Here is a 21,562-nt window from a genome sequence, read left to right as displayed (position 1 = left end):
GGTGATAAAGAGTTAGGGGATAACTTCATAAAATGGCATCGAACTATCGGTTGTTTTGAGGAAAAAAAAAAAACAAAAAAGGTATTGAACTATTAAACGTCTCAAACTAGAGTAAAATGTTTTCAAACATCTCACTTAAGGGTACTCCGTTAAAATTTGTTATTAAATCCTGCAAAAAATCCAAAATACCCATGTGTTTATTTTAAAAAATATATATATAAAAATTTCAAATATTCAAGCATGAGTATTTTTGCAAAATCCATTAAATTCTAATCAACACCTAAATTCTAGCATTTTTTTTTCTTTTTTTTCCTAAAAAAATAGGAGTATTTTGAAAATTTTGGCATGATTTAACAACAAATCCTAATGGAGTACTCTTAAGTGAGACGTTTGGAAACTTCTTACCCCAGTTTGAAACGTCTAATAGTTCAATACTCTTTTTTCAAAACGGCCAATAATTCGATACTCTTTTGTGAAGTTATCCCAAGAGTTAGTAATAACACTTCAAGTTATTTAATTTTCACACATTCTTAGAGAAATATTTTGAAAAACATGTTTTTATTTTTATAGAGATGGAAGCTAACTTATTATTTTAAAAAATTATTATAAATAAAAAATAAAAAGATGGCGGAATAGCCATCCCTAGATAGAAAAGGGCGGCCACCAACAGAGAAAACACTTTTCAAACGTAAACCTCACCAAAAATACTTCTCAAACTCCTTTCACATAAAAATAAATAAATAAAAAGATTAAACAAATATAGCTGTTTATTGGTTTGGAAACCGGCTCAAATGCTGCAAATAAGGGAAAAACCAAATAATAATGTTCTATATAAGTGAAGGAGAGTTGCAGACTTGCAGTCCCACATCGCCTTGCGAAGACAAACTGCGCTATACACACGAATATAAAAGTAGAGCGAAGCTACCTTGTAAGAGCATCTTTGCGCTTGGGGCAATGACGCAGCTAGTGAGGTTCTAACCGAGGCGCGTCTATTGCTGGTTGAAAACTATTTCCAACCCCCCTCTTAGGCCTGGGGTCAACCCTGGCCTTCGAGAATTTCTGGAAGGGCTTCCTTCGGGTTAAAGCCCTACAATTGCCACATCAAAATTTTATTAAACTATTATTTGAATGATAAGTCTGATTTGATTTTCTTATCTGCCAAACATCTGCCAAGGAAATAAGCAGGAATTGGCATTCTCTTAAGGCAAGGCTGCCAATAAAACACGACGTAATGAGAGCCATGGCATAGGATGTATTCCTAATTTAAAGGATAAATAATGCTTAAATCTAGGCCATCGTGGGGTTCCACTCTAGAATGTGACATGAATGTAGTTACATTAGAATCACTATAAAAAGTCGATCCAAATGAGTAACGGCTACAACTCAAACTTCGAAGAGCAAGTCTCCCACCAGATCGGTTGAAATGATAGAGAATCAGAAGGCTAGAGAGAACATAGATGATAGGGTAGATTCTAAAATGGACAACGAGCCCAAACCAAAATGCAGCTTGTAACACAGAAGTGTACAGCAGAACAATTATGATATAAAGTTAGATACAATATAGGTAAGGGGTTAAATAAAATATTGCATACAATCACTTTCCACTAAATTATGTAGACGCCTACTTGCTACTCCTTGCAAAAAGATAATGTTAATCGTGTTAAATTACGACTTTAAAAATTAAATTTAATCATTTAACTAATAATTGTGAACTACAATTAACGCTATAGCAAGGAAACTGTACCAAAATCGGAGTGACATGATTATTTGAAGACCTACGTGACTGAGTAAACAGGTGGTAAAACCAGCAGTTATTGTTATTCTAATATTCCAACTTCAGATTCCTTGCAATGAACCCATGGTCAAAGCTAAAGATCACCTGCATTTATCTTATCGTATTCTTTTTATATTCCAAAAATCGTCTATAGCTGTATCTGTACTAAATTTCACAGCAATTTATATTTGAATGTACAACATCAAATAATTGGTCAAAAACGCATATTCGATCAATTTTGTTGTAAAACCTAGTTTTAATAATATACATAGTTGAAAAGGCTTGTTCTATAGTTGCGGTATAAACATGAAGAGTAAGCACAAGTACAACAACTAAAAAAAAAGTTGATAAATAGTTGATCTGCTAGTACTTACCAACCATTGGTACAATTCATAAGGCCATCTCCAGCAGGTAAAATTAAAGTAGCTACTCAAAAACTACAAATATTTATTTTAGTTACTCCAACAGTTAAAAACACTCCAACAATACTCTTTATTCTACTCTTCATTTCCTTAAAATATTATTTTCCATTCTTTTTTTATTGTTTTATTTTCTTTCTCTCTGTTCCGTCCCCATCCCCAATAACCGGCCAACCCTATCAAACCCACAACCAAACCAGTAAAACCACCCTTGCCCACCCACACCCAAGACCCTTCTTCAGCCCAGCTGCGGCCCACGCCGGCGGAATCGGAGCCGTACAACATCATACCTATCCACAACCTGCTGGCAGACCACCCGTCCCTGCGGTTTCCTGAGGTCCGCGTAGTGATGAGCGCCCTCTGAGTGGTGGGGGACCTGAGAAAGCCGCCATACAGGCAATGGGCACCCCACATGGACCTCCTGGACTGGCTGGCCCTCTTCTTCGACTTCCAAAATGACAACGTGCAGCGGGAGCACCTGGTGCTCCACCTGGCCATGCCTAGATGCGCCTCTCGCCTCCCCCCTCCCCCTGACAACATCGACGTCCTCGACGCCGCCGTTTTGCGCCGCTTCAGCAAGAAGCTCCTACCTCGGCAAGAAGTCTAACATCTGGATCTCCGATCGCCGAGAGATGGGGATGACGAAGAGAGATCGATGGAGAGGGACAGAGGGACGAAGAGGGAGAGGGGGGAGAGAGAAAAAATTGATAAAAAATTTTGGCTTGTGTGAACAATTAATAGGCAACTCTGCCTATTCACTGTTCAATGTTAGATGAAAAAGTTTACTTTGGCTATTCTGCTAAAGAGGAGAAAAGAGCAAAAAAAAGTTAAATTTAACCATTTTAGCTAAAGTAGCAATTCTGCTGGAGATGGCCTTAAATATTTATCAATTTCGATAAATTTGAATCTTGAACTACATTATGCTCATAATAGTGAAGTTTTATTTTCAATTGTTTTTTTTTTTTTCAAGATTTGTATAGTCTTGCATATAAAACTTGTTTATCAACTGACAAATGTCATGGATTCTAAAAGATTCATGTGAAACTCAATGATCAATAGCTTAAGTGAGAATTAGCTAGCAATTCAACATCATTCTCACTAAACCTACGATTTAATTTTTGCAATTAAGAATTTATTGCGGCACAAAAAAATAAAAAAAAATAAAAATCTACTAGATAATGATGCTTAATTGTAAAGTCAGTTTGTTGATGGTGAGTTTGACCTCGTCTCTCAACATAATGAACATTCATATCTGGAACATTTATGTTGCGTTCCTCACAAACTAATTTCAAATTGGTAAGTAAAGCATCCCATTTATCATCTCTATATTGTTAGAAAAATGCTTTAATTAGTGAATGAGACAATATGCATAGCATGTAAAATGTCTTGATTTTTGTATTAATGAATTCTTTATGTTAGGGATAAAATTAACCCTAGAGACACGTGGATTCAGAAACATCTCGGAGTTAAGTCTCGAATACTCGTTCCGACCCAGCAAAGAAAAGATCGTCTAGGTATAAAGACATCTCGGTCTTAACATTCCAGGTTACGGTATATAAAATATTCCGAGATCTCCTAGTCTGATCGGAGCGAACATATCTCGGATATTTGAGTCTCGGGGTAATAACACCTCGAGAGTAATAACGTCTCGGGGGTGATGTCGAGTCCGTGTGATATCGCTTCGGGGGTGATATCAATTCGGTGTGACAACGTCTACGTCTCAGAGTAACTACATCTCGGCCTTACACAACCCTGTTATGGTGCGGCGATACCCCGAGATCTCCAAGTCGGAGCGAACATATCTCGGGTATCATCACCTCGGAGGTTGGCTGAAGTGTGCCGCAGTCGTCTTAGAATGCGATAAGGATAGAATCTCAGAAGATCAGGGATAAACCACAATTCCATAATTAATGGGATAAGATAGTTATTGATACGGAATCAAGTTTAAAGATGTACAAACGCAATCAACTTCGGACTCTACAATCCCATTCGAATTCCCTGAAAATATGGTTAAAGTTCAACCAAGTTAGGACTCAAACTCCTAATCCAACTAGGCGTCAAGAAGTCTGGTGAGACCGCAAGTCTGGCCTATAAATAAGACCGTCACACCAGGTATGAGATTACGAATTCTCTGAGCTCTTGAGATTGAGATTGAGATTGAAATTACTCTTCAGAAAATTGATTTAAACTGACTTAGGCATCGGAGTGGGCGTAGTCGGCACCCCCGACGAGTTGTTTGTTCTTTTTGCAGGATTGAAGTAATAGATTAGAACCCAGCAGCGAATCACCAGGCAACACGTTACCATACCGGAAACTGTACCAACACTTGACATAGATCATCTACATAGTTTCTTTTATGAAATACAAGACGAAGATAAATTCAAATAAATCGCCTAATAAATTGAGCATGTTTCTACTCATTGGGAAGTAGTTTCATCATCACTTATTTTAAATTTTTAAGAAGAACTACACATGCATGTTGGACGGAACATTTTGATCAAACTAGAAACTGACTCAAGTGAAAACTCCAACAAGTATCTCTATTCCGTTGTAAAGTACGTACCAATTTGATTGAGCCTTTTTCCACCTCAAGCTCATCAATTTCATTCATATGAGCAATCAGTAGCTTGAGCAACTCTCAATTTTTCATTATGATTGCATGAGACACTAAAAGTATTGACGATAGAAGTCAATTTAGTAAAAAATTGATAAACGAAAAAAAAAAAAAATGACAAAAATTTTAAAGAAAAAAAAAACGAAACAAAAAGTGAGAAAAATATTCACAAAAAGACTCATCAAAATTAAAACTTTTAATTCTCGATCTTCAATTAGAAGCGTGGATAATCCAAACACATCAAAGGTTATGTTTGTCAACAACTTATTTTTGGATATAAATTTTCTATAAATTGGGTAGTAAGGGTCTGTTTGAGTTTGCGATTTCAAAAAGTGCGATTTAGAATAACGATTTTAAAATGTGGGATTTGAAAAAAATAAATTTTTAAAAACGCAATTAAGCATTTGGCAAAATCGTAGTTTACCCTTTAAAATAGCAAATTAGCCTTTAAAATTCTGCATTTTCAAAAAAGAACTATCTTATCTGCTATTTGAAAACTCAAAAAATCACACTTATTGTCAACGAAATCACAATCTCAAACATACCCTAAAAAACTTTTTCAACCCAATTTCAAAAAGTGTCATATATCTTTTGAACATGTAAAAAATATGTATTTTTTTATTAATGCTATTAAAAAAGAACGTGAAAAGTAAATATATGCTATTAGAAGAACAAGTACGTATTTCTCAACATATGATACTTTTAGAGATATAATTAGAGAAATTTTCCTAAAATCCAATTTAACGGAAATTCCTCTTCTTTTTGTTTTTTTAACTTTTTTTTTTCAGGTCAAGAATATTAACAAACAAACCAAAGCCTAAAAAAAACATTTGAAAACAAAAAAATTATTTTTATATTTATATAATATCATAATACTTTTTCAAATCAAAAAAAAAAAATATACCTTACAAAACACGTTAACGACCATATCCTCACGTTTTTTTTTTTTTTTTTTTCCTCTCGGCCACAATCTACAAAGCTTCTCCCTTTGTTGTACCAAGGACCCACCTTGACCCCTCTAATTTTTGGATCTTTATACTAAAAATAATGTTTCTTGCACAACAATTATACATATTTTATACAATAAAATTAATATAAAAATAATTTTATTTTTTTTTTCGTGAAAGTTAAAAAAGTACATATAATTATTGTGACTATCATTTTCATATCAGCTTTATTTTATAAAATATGTACAATTATTATACAAGAAATATTACTCTTATATTAAGAAAATGCTAAAAAAACAACTTTAACACAACTAATACACAATAGAATGAAAATCATGTGTATTATTAACGCTTTTTCCTTTTCTTTTATTTTTTCAAAAGAATTATACTAGCGTATTTGAGTTTGCCTCGAAGGACAATAATTGATAAGACCTAATATAAGAAATATTACGCTTTTTCTTTTATTTTTTCAAAATAATTGACCAGAGGAAATGAAGAAAATTAGAAAAAGTGAGCCGCCGTTGGTCCACCGTTCACACGTGGGATTCGGTGGGAGTACCATCCTCGTCATTTCGACTGAAATCAATATTAGAAAATAGTAATGCTAAATTTCATGCCATGCCTTTTTGTGTTAATAAATAAAGTGGCTTTTTTAACTATTATTATTAAATAAATATTTAGAAGTAATTTATCACAAATTTAATAATAATTTTAAAAGTCGTATCAATTTTAAAAGAACATAAATCTTATATTTAACATTACTCATTAGAATAATAATAATAATAAAAAATACTATTCATTTCATCATTAAGATTTAAAGTTTATGTATTTAACAGTTTAAAAATGTTACCCTCACTAAGGGACGAACCCATGTATAGACAAAGGGGGCTGGTTTTCAAATTTTATTTTAATATTTTTTATTAAGTAAATATATAAGTATTTTTAGGTTTAAAAATTAGGTTAGCTCCTACGAAAAATAAATTTGACACCTCATTCATACTTTGACCCCTTCAGATAGAAAACCCCAATTCCATTCTTGCACACACTCTTAACTCCCATACTATCAAGTGTACATTCTTTACTTTGCAGTCAGTCTAGATTTATGGGCGTGATCCATCAAAATTCAATAAAAAAGTTCATTTTGCGTTCGATCTAAACATGTTACATGTACGTCTCTTGTACATCTCTCATACATCTCTTTTCTAAATTAACCATTAGATCTGTAAGACCTACAATAACCCATATGTGAATTCTACAAATATAATGATTGATTTAGAAAAGAGATGTATGACAGATATAAAAGATATAGGGTTAAATACAATTTAACCCTTCCAAAGTTGTCACCCATTTTCCATTCGGCTACAAAAGTTTAAAAATTTGCAATGTACCACACCAAGTTTCCAAAATTGTCAGTTTTGCCATTTCATCTAGCTTATCCGTCAAACTAAACGGAACTTGAACACGTGCGTGTCACGTGACTTTTTTAATGTAAATTTGTTCATTTTACCCTTGCTCCAAAACAACGTTGTTTTGTCCTTTACTCAACCACGTCACACATAATAAGAAGCCGTCATGTGCTTATTAAAATAAAAAATTATAAAATCTAATAAAAATATAAATATATAAGACAAAAATATTTGTTTAAAAAAGAAAAGAAAAGAGAGAGAGAGTACTGAAGGGGTGGCTGGCAATTGGGCAGCCACCCCTTTGGGAGTGGCTTTGTGCCCAATGACGGAGAGGGGGGGGGGGGGGGGGGGGAGGTCCCCACCGGCCCCCCCAACTCTTGAGAAAAAAAAATTAAGGTTTTTTTTGCCTATTGGCTCATAATAAGAGATTTTTGTGGCTCCTTGGCTCCTTCCCTTTTATCATCTCTTCAACTAGTTTTATCTCATTTGGAACGATAGCTTCATTGTCAAAAAAATTTCCTTTAATATTTCACGGGTAGCAACGGACATACATGTCTGAGAATGGTAACAATGGAAAGAGCTTTACAAAGTTATAGAAATTTTGTTCGAATTAAATGAAAATGGTGTAGTAAATCAGTGCATTGGAAGAAGACAGATGTGGATTCGATGAGTCGTACGCCTGACAAAGTTCAATTTCTTAAGGATGTGCGGCCAAAGATAACGTGAAATGGAAATTCATTTCAATATAACTGGATGGCATTAGAAAAGTCTAAAAGATATGTATTTCATTTGTTGTGTTGCGTTTTACATAATGTGTTTTATGTAGAATATAGTGTGTTTTGTATAACCGTTAGTGGGCTATTGTGTTAGTGTGTTAGTTAAAGTGGGTTGTTCTAACAAAAGGAGTAAGAGAATGTTAGTTTCAAGAGTCATGTCATTCAAATAAAGTCTTGTGAGAATGTCGAGATATACACAATTCATCTAGCTCAAATTTATCAATTTTAGTACAAAAACTGAGATCTTATATATATATATATATATATATATATATATATATATATATATATATATATATATATATATATATATATATATATATTTCATTTTCTGAATCTTTAGATAGCGGTTTTCTTTACTTTTTTTTTTTTTTTTTTTTCCAAAAAACTCTTTTTCAATTTTGCTTATTAATTAATTTTTAATTTGAAGGGAATAATAAAAATATCAAAACTGAGTTATGTTTAATTTACTTAAAATTTGCCTTAATATATATTCATACTTTACCCCTACTTAAGAAAAAAATTTATTTGGCCCCCTCCTATTAAAATGTTTGGCTCCGTCCCTGCTTGCGCCACCCCCGACCACCTCTGTGGGTGGCGCAACCTCTCCAAGGGGGGGTGGCCAAGCCACTGGCAACCACCCTTTCAGTATTTTTTTTTAAAAAAAGAAAAATTAAAAATTAAAAATTTGTAATTTGCCCCTGCAAAGTTTTTAGAATTTTCAATTCACCTCTTAAAAGGCAAAACAACGTGATTTTGGAGCTAGGGTAAAACGGTTAAATTTGCATAAAATAAAATCACGTGAATCACACGTATTCAAAATTTCGTCTGATTTGACGAAAAAGAATAACTAAATTGAAAAATCAGAATATTTTGTGGAGACACGTTATAAATTTTTAAACTTTAACAGTCAAATCACAAATGAGTGTGAACTTTAAAGATGTTAAATTATTTAATCCAAAGATATAGATGTAACGTATCTCTTTCAATTAAATAGATCAACTTTAAATTCAACTGCAACGAAGTGACTGCCACGTTGCTTTATCCCTCCACACTCTGTTTCCCACCTAAAAAATCTGATCTCATTTCACGCCCCCCACCATCGCTGCACTGAAACCTAAACCTCCAATTCCAATTCCCAGGCCAAGAGCGACTCACATTTCCGCCATCCAAAACCCACATAAGAATTCACGGAGATAGACAGATACCGAAAGAGACAGAATTGTTCAAGATAGTAAAAAAAACAATGGTTTTCTCGGCGGTAATATCATCCTCACCAAATCTCTACCTGCGGAGAAGAGTACCCACAAACCTTAAACCACCATCAATTCGCTGCTCTTCTTCTTCGGTTTCGACCCAGTTCGATCTGAAGACGTACTGGGCGACCTTGATTGGAGAGGTTAACCAGAAGCTGGAGGAGGCTATTCCGGTGCAGTACCCGGAGAAGATCTACGAGGCCATGCGGTACTCGGTGCTGGCCAAGGGGGGCAAGCGAGCCCCACCCGTCATGTGCGTCGCCGCCTGCGAGCTCTTCGGCGGCAACCGCCTCGCCGCCTTCCCCACCGCCTGCGCCCTCGAAATGGTTCTGCTCTTCCCTTCCTGTTTTTCATTTGATTTGCTTCAGTTTTTGCTATTTGAGATCAGAATTTGCATTTGGCCTTTTGCTTTTGGAAGCAAAGAAACTACTTTTCATATGTGAATATAAAAGTTAGGTTCTTCTAATATTCTTTTGGGTATCCGAAAATTAAAAAGGTTTTGGCCAAAACAAGCTAGTTTAGTCTGAGAATCTGTACTAGGAATCTTACTAGAATTGGGCTGTGTTTGTTAGCTACTGATTTGGATAAAAAACTAATCTTGGTAGAAAGAATCTAATATACCAAGTTTTTGGCTGATTCAGTTGGTAGAGGCAAAATTCCCAACAAAAATAAATAAAACTCGACGAACATCCCTTTGTTTCCTATGGAATCGGATTTGATCGGACTTGCAAATCTTGCTTCTTCTGGGAAGTCATTTAAATTCGGAGTCAGTGAACTTCAAAATTCAATCTCAAAGCCTTCTATTACATAATCGCAACAAAAAAGTGGAAATGTGTCCGCAAGTTGCATGCCTAAGGCACAATTCTTAGAAACGGTGAAGCAAATATTCAAGTTAAAGTTTGCAAAGCTATTTTTTTTTTCCTGAGTGTAACAGTAAGTGTAGCTATTTAAACAAACTGTTTATTCAGTTCTCTGGGTTCTTAAACAGGTTCATTCGGCTTCACTGATACACGACGACCTTCCCTGCATGGATGACGACCCGTCACGCCGAGGCCAGCCCTCAAATCACACAATCTATGGTGTCGACATGGCTATCCTGGCTGGCGATGCGCTCTTTCCCCTCGGCTTTCGCCACATTGTCTCCCACACGCCTTCCGACCTCGTGCCTGAGTCCCGTCTCCTTCTTGTAATTACAGAAATTGCCCAAGCTGTAGGGTCAACTGGCATGGCTGCTGGGCAGTTCCTTGACCTTGAGGGTGGGCCCAATTCTGTTGAATTCGTGCAAGAAAAGAAGTTTGGCGAAATGGGTGAGTGTTCTGCAGTGTGTGGAGGAATACTAGCTGGTGCTGAAGACGATGAATTACAGAGATTGAGGAGGTATGGGAGAGCTGTTGGGGTATTGTATCAGGTTGTGGATGATATTTTGGAAGAGAAAATGAGTAAAAATGAAGAGAGGAAGAAGAAAGGGAAGAGTTATGTGGGAGTGTATGGGGTTGAGAAGGCAATGGAGGTGGCAGAGGAGCTTAGGGCCAAAGCCAAGCAGGAATTGGATGGCTTTGAGAAGTACGGTGAGAGTGTGGCACCTCTTTACAGCTTTGTGGATTATGCAGCTGATAGAGGTTTTAGTGTTGGTGATGCAAGTTATTAATGGATGGAATTATGGCCAATGATTCTGATTTAGATGAGGAGTCCAAGATTTTGTGTCAGTACTTTGTGGTGGATTATTGTTGATGTGTAGCCTCTAAGACTCGTTCTTTTCTTATTTTGATTTTACACTCATATTTAGCTCTTGTTCAAGAATATGATGAGTTACCATTAGAGAGGTTTTTGTGCTGATAACAGTGAAATGTATTTTTGATGGATCGTATAAAGAATAACGGGATAGCAAGCAATTTAAGATTGGCGAACTTGATGATATTTTGGGCAGCGAGGGAGAGAATTCAAGAGCCTAACCTCATATAAGCACAAATCGCCCATGATGGAAACCCACTCCTAACAAAACATAGGAAATGATTAATCGGTTATTTTGAGAGAGCTGAAAAGATCTCTAATAGCTATTTCAAGATAGTCTTGACCTCCAAAACACAATGAGATGTATAAAGTTTAATAATATTCAAGCATGCACACTTATTCATTGTCCTTTTATTAAATAGAGGAATAAAAACTACATGTTACAAGGGCTAAACTATGTCTAGCTGTCAATAACTAGTAAGAAAAGATCTTTACGAATAGCCTACATCCTTATTTGGAAGTATCTCTTCCTTATTAGACTAGGAAATAAAAGGCTATAAATAAATGGAAATTTACTCATTATTAGTTTCTACTTGACTCCCGAGGAACGAATACATCAAAACGTGACATTCAAAATAAGCATGCTACTAAAGAAATTGTGTATGAGTATATTTTTTTTCCTTTTTCCTACACAAAATTGTGGAAGTGAGAAAGGAAGAAATGACACTGATAGAATTGAGAAGGAGAGAGGAGCGAATAACTCATAAGTAAGATCTACTAGACAACTAAGGTATTTTATCCGGGCAATTGCTAATTCGGAGATGACCTAATAGTGCTTAAGACCACACTCAGTTCCCGCTCTACACTCAGTTCCTGCTCCTTGGTTGAAGTGGGGTTTAGTCCCATGATTTCTTTTTCATATTTTTTGACACTTAAGTGTTAACTAGATTAGAAGAGAGTCGAACCCATTGCTAATGTTGTATTTCTCAAAGAAGATTCATTTACTTTCACTTACTAGCAAACCAAATTTGATGAGTAATGAGCTGCTTGAACTTGATTTTGATCAATTTTATAAAATTAAGATCCGACAAAGCTCTAATGATAACTTTCATGATAAGATGCTTACAATCTTAGTCATTTTTAAATGAAATGGTTCAATATGTAAGTTTTTAAAGCTTTAGTTATAATGTAAAATTACTAAATACTGTTAGGAGTACTACAACTTTTACTACAAATTCTTTAAATACTTAACATAATAGTCTAAATTAAGTGATAATGGCTTAAAATTGCATATTTTCTCTATTAAAATAAGCATTATCATATTATGTTTTATTCTAATTCTTGTATTTTTTATTTAATTGTAGAGTATTGTTGAATTATTAAAGTTGAGCTTAAATTGATATAAATGCAAGTGAATTATATTTTTTTGTAGGGAATAAAAGAGAAGAAAAGAAGAAATAAAAGGAGGAAACAAAATAAATAAAATAGAGAGTACCGATTCTCAACCAAGAAAAGAAAGAAACAAGAAAGGAAAAACAATAAAAGAATTGAAGGAGCTGCCAAAAAGAAGAGAGAAGAAAAAAAAAAGAAAAGAAGGAAAGAAGCCGTACCTGCTATGCTAAGAAAGTAAGAACAAAAAAAAAAAGAACAAAAAGGGAAAGGATCTTTTTACCTGAAGAAACGTGTGTGCAGCGCAAGGAATCTCAGCACTATATATACCTTCTTTTATTTCTACGGGGGAGAAGAGCCAAAGAGCACGGAGGTACAGAGTTTGAATTTTTTTATTTTTTTTTTGTTTTTAATTTATGTTTAGTACTTTGATTATTTAATTTATTTTCATAAACATGAGTGACTAAACTTCTAGCTAAGGTTAGAGGTGAAGCCTAGTATTTTTATTATGTGTTCTTGAGACCATATTGTTTGTTCTTCATGAATGAATGATTAAATTTTGGAAATGATTTTTATTTTAGAATAATCTAATGAGACAAGTTTATTTTGATTCCTTATGCATGATTTTTGTTTATATTAAATGCTTACTTTGTTTGATTTGATATGATTCGAAAATATATGGAATGCCTAATGTCTAATTTATTGTTTCATGTTTTTGAAATCAAATTCTCCATCAACCCATGTTTAATCTATATATATATATATATTTATGTCTAATGAATACGTAATAAAATACTAGGTGGATCCTTGAAACCCTAATCTTTTCCAATATTATCTTCCAAATCAAATTTATTTATTTTAGTTTTATAGTTTACTTTTTAATTTAAATTATATTTCTCTGCTCCACTTTCGAGTGGAAACCAAAACCAAAATTTTTAATTTTTTTTATTTATTTTTCTTTTCTGCATAATAATAAAAATTATTCTCTCGTGTCTAATCATTCCTTGTGGATTGACCTCAAACTTACCGTAATTTATTACTTGCGAAAACCTACACTTAAGTTTACACCCTTTGTGATCCAACGTTAAGCATTCAACACTTTACTCCTCACATGGATATAAAAGCTTAATCATTTTACTAACTATTGATTGTCATCTCAAGTTTATAAGTAAAACGTTTTCCAAAATTAAATAGTTGTGAATTTTATTTTCAATTATATGAGTAGTCGATAAAAATCAGCCACGTGAAAAAAATCAAAGCACGCTCTACAATCTACATCAACAAGTCCGGCGATGCATATAGCCTACAAGAAATGACCATTGACCACGAAGCAGTTCCAAGAAACCCGTATCCAAATCCAAAATGGGAACTGGCAAGACCGAGCAAAGATCCTAAATCATCAACCCCTCCGGCACTCCTTGCCATCATCATGGCCAACGTGGAATCGATCTAATCCGCCGCCTCCACGTGTACGGCCTACAGAATATAGCACATTTTTATAGAGTGGGCACAGGAATATGTGTAGTATTTCTCTAATTGATAAGGCCTAAATAATTGACTAGAGAAAATGAAGAAAAGTGATCTACCGTTGGAACACCGTTCAAATGAGTCTCACATCCCCACTTTATCCCTTTCCCCCAACTGAAAAATCTAATCTCATTTCACACCTCACCGTCGTTGTATTGGCACCTAAACCTTCAATTCCAGTTCCCAAACTTCGACACCGACTGACTCACATTTCCGCCATCCAAATCCCACATAAGAAATCACAGAGATAGATAGATATAGACATAGACAAAGAGTTGTCAAAAATTGTTTTTTTTTTTTTTTTTTTGTTGGGGAATTGGGCCAACACAAAACCAGCCCATGAAGCCCATTTTCCTATGGAACAAAGAGAGGCCAAACAGGCTTAATAAAGCCCATTAAGCCTATGCAAAACTCTTGCTTATACAACCATTCAATATTTAACATTTCTCAAACATATTGCTAACTTAAGCATCGGATGCCCCACCAGCACACGACAAGCTCTTTCGTTTTTGCAAGTTACGTAAGAAACTGTTCGAACAATTCGGCACGATCGATGAGAATGGCTAAGTTTGTTTCAAGAGCCTGATCTCATAGAAGCACAAATTGCCCGTAATATGTTACACATGACATTCAAAATAAGCGACTAAACAAACAATGTATGAGTATGATTTCCCCCCACCCCCACTAAAGTGTTAACTAAACTGGAGGAAGTTGAATTGAAGGAGTGTCGAACTCATCACTAATATTTGTATTTCACTTTCAAAAAATATTCATTTACTTTTTCTTAGGGCATTTCCAACAACATTATGCATTTTAGTGAATAAAAAAACATAATTTCTTTTTTACCTACTTCTTTTTTAATACGAACTCCAATAAATTTTTTATTTTCTCTAAATATTTTTTTCTTTTTAGTATTTTTTTTTTTTATTTTCTTAAACCATAGGGAGAAAAGAGAAATAAAGGATTGTAGCAAAGAGAGAGAGAGAGGGGGGGTTTGTTGACCCATTTCTTACGTTTTGTAATTATTTTTACACTGTTTTAGTTTGTCTTGAGTTTGTTGTAGAGGAGCGCACCCCATTTTCATTTTTAGCATCATCTACTCTTTCTTCCTTATCCGATCAAGAGTGAGAATAATCATTCCCTACAACCATTTTCTTATTTAATTAAGAAGAGAGAGAGAGAAATAATTAAAATTAATAAAAATATGCAAGTTGTAGTGTTTGCCTAAAAATAGCTAACAAAAAAGTAAAATATGTGTTTTAGATAACAAGAAGACAAGCTGGTGAACATGATTTTTGCCTCATATTAACTAAATATACACAATATAGAAGTTTTAGAACATCTGTCGAAGATACTCTTAATAGCAATCCGATGAGCTACTTGAACTAAATTTTGATCAATTTTATGCAAGTTAAGATCCTATAAAGCTCTAACCATAGTTTGATGATAATTAAGATCCTTACAATCTTAGTCACTTTTAAATGAAATGGTTTAAGATGTTTTAAGTATTTGAAATTTTAATTATCACGTAAAATTAAAGAGTGTTGTTAGGGTATTTCAGCTTATATTATAAGTTTCTTACAAAAATTTGACGACGCAGCAGTACATGATTAACAAGATGATTAAGAATTTTAAGACTTCATTCTACATGGATATAAAAGCTTAATTATTTCATTAATTATTGTCGGTAATCACAAGCATATATATAGTACTCTAACCAATTTTCTAAAATTATATAGTTTAGATTATATTTTTAATTATGTAATACTGCCAATAAAAATCTGCCACGTGGGGAAAACCAAAGCACACTCTACGACAGCTCTCAAACCAACAAGTCCGGCGGTGCCTATAGCCTACAGAAAATGACTAGCGGCGACGAGGTCGGGAGCAATTCGAGGAAACCCGTACCCAAACCCGAAATGGCGACCGGCCAGACCCGAGCGAAGAGCCTGGATGATCTGCCCCCGGCACTCCTCGCCACCATCATGGCGAAGCTTGACGTGGCATCGATCTTCTCCGCCGCCTCCACGTGTACGGCCTTCAGGGCCTGCGCTTCTCAGCTCCTCTCCTTCCTCCCCACCATCCACCTCCTCGTGAGTCACTTCCTCTTTCTCATAAAACCTAGGCCTCTGTTTGGATGCCGGGAATGCGAAAGAGAAAGAAAACACATAAAACCGTAGTTAAAATCTTGGATTTTATTGTTATTTCCATATTGGAAACTTTGAGTGCGAAAATTTTTCTAGAAATCTTGCTTGATTTTGAGAAAACGGGGAAATCAGATTGAAAAAATGGAACTTTGGATTTGCTTGTTGCAGGACATTGCTCCTTCTATGGATTTGTTGCGGCCTCTGTTGGGGCCGCCGAACCCTTACCTGAGGAGCCTGAAGGTCGACTGTGATAGGCTCAATGATTCGGCGATAGAGCTCTTGCTTCGTCCTCCAGCGCACGAGCTTTGTCTGCTCAATTGCGTCGATTTTAGCGGGAAGCTGCTTTCCGAGGTCGGCAGGCGATGCCGGGATCTGAGGTTCGAACTCTCTCGCTCAATTTTGCATGCTGAAATGGCAAAATCTGAATCATTTAAGTAAACTTAATAATTTCTATTTTAAGATGTCCATTACTGGAATTCCCAAGAAAATCTAGACGATCCTAATTAATCAAGGTATGCATGCGTAATCATGAACATGGACATGTTTTGATATATAATGCCGTGATTTGGAATTGATTTCATATTTGTGTGTGGAGTTGATAGCTTTGGTCTGTTATTCAGGTCTCTATGCTTGGGTTCAGTGGCCGAAAAAAGAGGGCGGGCAATTCATATTTCTGATCTGGAGGAGTTGCTCATTGGTTGCACTCAACTAGAAGTAAGGCTTCACTATAAGAGTAATTGATAGAGAATAGTTAGTACAAAGACAAAGAAAAGTAAATCCAAGTGTAATGACTATAATACAACTAAGATCAGGTCTGATAGAATCATAGAAGTAACATTTTTATGGGATATCTGTGGTTAATGAAGATAAGTAATTGGAAAAGGAACGGAACAAGTATAGTATTTATCCAGAAAAGCAAGTGTAATATGAGTATTAGTTTGAAGTATCTCTATAATGCCTAGAAAGAAAAAAAAGAAGAAAAGAGTAGTCAATAAAAAGAATATTGAATAAATAATAAGTATGATTGTTTAAAGATAAAATTTTGTAGCAGATTAAAGTAACATATGATCGGTATAATTATTAATAAAAAATTGTTTACATATATCAGCTCAATGCCTTACTTTCATTAGTGTTCTTAAGAGCCCTTATTTATCTTGATGGATATTGAATTGTGAATAGGAGTAATTAATACCATTTGGTTATTGATCTGGCTGAAATTTTGGATGTGGTAATGCTTGGTCATTTCAATAAGATTCTCACTCCATCATCTAGTAATGCATTGGGTGATATGGTACCTATCATATCTCAGTAACTATTTTATTCCATATTCGTCGAAGCCTTGTGCCCAATGATTGGCTTGTACTCAGAAGCTTGTAGTATTTATTATGTCAGATTCAATGCAATTGTCTGTGCACAGCAGTCATAATGTTCTTGGCCATCAGGTTTTTTGGGGGCATCCAGATTAACAATTAAACTGGTTCAGATCATTCACGCATGTCAGCACATTTATGATAGTGCCATATGCTGAAGTTTCTGTAGATCCCCTGTGGGTCTTTTGTATGCGGCTTAACTACGGAAACTTGATCTTTTTTTTTCTTTTTCTTTTTTTCTATATTTCTAATTCATGCATGTTGTTTCCATGCCATTTTATAATTGTCTTACATGTGTCATCTAAATATGTGTTGCAATCGTTTTGGTAGGCACTGATCCTGATGTTTGATGTTTCGTCACTTATTGGTCATAATTTTGCTCGAGTTTGGCCTTTGGCTTCTGAAAAACTGACTTCTATTGAGATCGGCTACATTTCTTCAGTAGCAGTGACTGAGATGCTTAGCCCAAATTTGGGACCCCATCAATCGCCAAATCATATCCGACCATCCATATTGCCAAGCATTCAGAAATTGTGCCTATCAGTAGACTGCATAACTGACACCATGGTTAGTACAATATCTGAAGGTCTCGCCTCCTTAACCCATTTGGACCTTCGTGATGCACCCCTCATGGAACCAGGAATTGCACTGGATTTGACCAACTTTGGCCTTCAACAAATTAATCAGTACGGGAGACTGAAACATCTATCACTGGTCCGGCGCCAGGAGTTCCGTATCACCTATTTTAGACGAGTAAATGATCTTGGAGTCCTCTTGATGGCTGAAAAGTGTACTAACATGGAAAGCATATATCTTGGTGGCTTTTGTCGTGTTACAGACACAGGTTTCAGAACAATCTTGCATTCATGCTCTAGATTATACAAGCTTAGGGTGTTTCAGGGGACCCAATTAACTGATCTGGTTTTTCATGACATCTCTGCAACTTCACTTACTTTGACACACGTTAGCTTGATATTTTGTAATCGTTTGACCAATCTTGCTGTAATGAATTTGGTATCCAACAAGGATCTTAGAGTTCTTGACCTTAGAAATTGCAAAAACCTTGGGAATGAAGCCCTTCGAGCCATCGGCATTCTTCCTCAATTGAAGATTTTACTGTTGGATAACACTGATATAACTGATGTGGGATTGTCATACTTAAGACAGGGAGTTATGTGTTCAATTGTTACATTGTCCATTAGAGGGTGCAAGAGACTTACAGATAAATGCATTTCTGCATTATTTGATGGTTCACACAAGACGGAGTTGCGAGAATTGGACCTATCAGATATTCCTAACCTTTCTGATAAGGGAGTTTTGTTACTGGCAAAAAGTCGGGTTCCATTCTCTGAACTCCGAATGCGGTGTTGCCCGCTCATAGGTGACACTGCTCTCATGGCATTAGCCTCGATGCTGGTTGATGAGGGCAGATGGCTTGGTAATAGCTTGAGGTTGTTGGATCTATATGACTGTGGTGGCATCACACAGCTTGCATTCCGTTGGTTAAAGAAACCGCACTTTCCAAGTCTGAGATGGTTGGGAGTTACGGGAAATGTGAATAGAAATTTGGTAGATGCTTTAGCTAGGAGTAGACCATTTTTGCATGTGGAATGCCATGGTGAGGAGCTGGGGGCTGATGCCACTGATCAGTGGGATTGCTCGGATAGTTCATACGTCCATGACTATGATGAGGTGCATGACTACGATGAGGTGGATGAACTCGAACAGTGGCTGCTAGAAGGTGAGGGCGAGCTTGTTGATGAAGAGATGGGAGATGCTGAATTGGTAGAGTAACTTGCAAGATATGTTTTTATCGTGTATTTTTACATGCTTGTAACAATTTCGCTAGCTAGTGTTGTTGATATGTAGAGATGTAACTCTTTTTATCATGACTTGTGGTTAGAGTTCAGAAAATTTGATATCCTCCTGACTCAACTACATCACTCAATGTTCTTTGGAAAGCACTGTTACAGAACTTCTTACCATAAGTTCTCAAAAAAAATTGTATATCCTCAATTATTTTTCTAATTCAATTAACATTTTTTGGTTTTTTTTAATGAACTGAAAATCATATTGTTCAGGAATTTCAATTTTATGGTTAATTGCTTGACCTACTCTACAGGCCTTGTGGCCGTTGTACTGGTAACCTTCCCAAGAGTTTCCTTTCATTCTTCCCACAAGGATTTATTGTAATTAACGGGAGAAGTCAAGTTATAATTAAAGCTCTATGGAATCATTTATAAAATTCAGTTTCATTTAGTAAGAAATTAATAATAATTAAAATAGTTTTTTGAAAGCGATGGTGTAAATTTGACTAATACTATTTCTAGGTCATTACATTTATACTTGAGTGCGAGCCCGCATTGATAATTTGGGAAGTAAAAAAAAAAAAAAAAAAAAAAAAAAAAAAAAATTGGAAAAAATCTGGAGCTTGAGGGGCTTGGCCCCTAAATAGACCCGTCCTTGCTTGAATGTTATTTTCTTATAAAGGCCCTTGAAGCCGAGAATAGAATTTTCTCCATTTCATTTAAAACAAATATAAAGTTTATACATATAACCATTAGATGTATTAACTTTAAACCACGACTTTTCATAATGATAATAATGTTGGCGATGAACCTTTGTTTATGGGGTAGACCAAGTTCCATGTATATGCTGATGATCCATGACTCTTTGACATCAGTCTCCCAACTATTGTTGCCAACGATTCACCAGGAGACAGCGATGGTGGCCTGGTGGGATTCGCGTCTCTTCATAATATCCCGATCGAGCAATGTGATTTGCTTACCTCTTGCCGCTGGGTGGCCACAGAAAGTGAGCCCTTCTTGCTTTTTCATGCAACAATTAATCGTCAACATCTCCTTCAAAATTCTGTTCCAATTCCTATCTTTAATGATGTAGATTATGAATGATTGAATTGAAATGCCAACTTTAATTTGGACAGGTCAGCAAGTTCGTGAATTGTAATTGAAGGCTGTCTCATCCATCAAAGCAAATTATAAATTTTTGCTTAATTCTTATCCAATTCTATTGTAACTCAAACCAAGGACAGAATTTAAACGGGGGGCCCTGTGGGACTCCCCCTAACCCATTCTATTAGGTATAATATTGCTTTTACTGCAAGTCTGTTGTAAACTGACGTGACAGAAACAGTTTATGTAAGTTAAACATTGATTATGTTATTTTTTAAATAATTAAAAAAAAAATTAATTTGTCAATTTAATTAATTAATGATTGATGTGATAAATGTTACATAAATTTTACTGTGAATTTATAAAATATCACAAACATTTTCCTACTTAATATGACCCTACAAATTACAAAATTAAGACGTTGTATTCAACTTAGCCCCCAAAGATTTAACACCTAGACGATCAGGCCGACACAAACTGATGCGTATTTGCTTGACATCAACACCAGAGAATGTCGGGTCAATTCAGTGAGTGGGCCTGAAACTAGACCAAATCAGAGTGGGCTGAGCTAGAATTTGACTATTTGTGAATAACAAATTATAAAATAAAATAAAACTAAAAAATTATTAATAAAAAAAAAAAAAATCAGGGGGTGGGAATTTAAGATTTTTTCCTTTTTTTTTTCGAATTAGTAGAGGCATTTTTGTCTTTTTTTTTTCTTTTTGTCTTTTTTTTTAAAAAAAATTATAGTTATTTTTATCTTTTTGCTGCCTTGGAAAGATAAGGACAATCTTTTGGTAGTTTGGCAATTGATGGGGTGACATACTGACATTGAGTAAATAGGTATGAGTACTGTAGAAAGGTTTGAGTTTCAAGTTGAAAATATTTTAAAGTCTTAGTGATTAATATAACATAGTTGAGTCTAAACCTATAATCTTAAGTATTTAGATTTAGTGGTGTCCCAATATATTATATTGTGGTGTTCCTGACTGAAAGACTCTCTAAAATGTTAATCTCCCTAACAAGTGGTATCAAAGCTAATGAAAGAGTGGAATAGGCACGAACAAGGGTCCCTAGACTAAAGGGCAAAGGTGCATAGCGCGGACAAACTTAACCTACATAGCGCACAAATAATCTTGGAGACAATCCATTTATAATATTGTAAAAGCTTCCGTTCATTGCCAATGGTTGAGTAGCACAAGCACAAATGAGAGCCCATTGATTGAGTAGGGGCAAAGGTGCATGGCACAAACAATTCCACGTAACATACAAGTGATCACGGAGACGGCCTACA

General features: G+C 35.2%; 2 protein-coding genes and 1 non-coding gene across 3 annotated transcripts; all 3 read left to right on the top strand.

Annotated features, from left to right (window-relative positions):
- Positions 1 to 936: 936 nt before the first annotated feature.
- Positions 937 to 1,087, top strand: LOC133882944 (U4 spliceosomal RNA). The gene has a single exon (XR_009902761.1). It is a non-coding gene; the product is annotated as a U4 spliceosomal RNA (small nuclear RNA).
- A 7,869-nt stretch (positions 1,088 to 8,956) lies between these two features.
- On the top strand, positions 8,957 to 11,010 carry LOC133882551 (heterodimeric geranylgeranyl pyrophosphate synthase small subunit, chloroplastic). The gene is made up of 2 exons (XM_062321752.1): positions 8,957 to 9,518; positions 10,181 to 11,010. Exons 1-2 carry the CDS (start codon positions 9,183 to 9,185, stop codon positions 10,838 to 10,840), a joined length of 996 nt encoding a protein of 331 aa, XP_062177736.1. The 5' UTR covers positions 8,957 to 9,182; the 3' UTR covers positions 10,841 to 11,010.
- A 4,664-nt stretch (positions 11,011 to 15,674) lies between these two features.
- On the top strand, positions 15,675 to 19,294 carry LOC133882492 (F-box/LRR-repeat protein 10). Its single transcript, XM_062321681.1, has 4 exons — positions 15,675 to 15,932; positions 16,155 to 16,363; positions 16,607 to 16,700; positions 17,687 to 19,294. Exons 1-4 carry the CDS (start codon positions 15,702 to 15,704, stop codon positions 19,148 to 19,150), a joined length of 1,998 nt encoding a protein of 665 aa, XP_062177665.1. The 5' UTR covers positions 15,675 to 15,701; the 3' UTR covers positions 19,151 to 19,294.
- The last annotated feature ends 2,268 nt before the right edge of the window (positions 19,295 to 21,562 follow it).

The sequence above is a fragment of the Alnus glutinosa genome, chromosome 11 (assembly GCF_958979055.1).
Source record: "Alnus glutinosa chromosome 11, dhAlnGlut1.1, whole genome shotgun sequence".
NCBI classification, from domain to species: Eukaryota; Viridiplantae; Streptophyta; class Magnoliopsida; order Fagales; family Betulaceae; genus Alnus; species Alnus glutinosa.
Note: the sequence above shows the minus strand (reverse complement) of the source record. Positions and strands in the feature narration are given on the sequence as shown.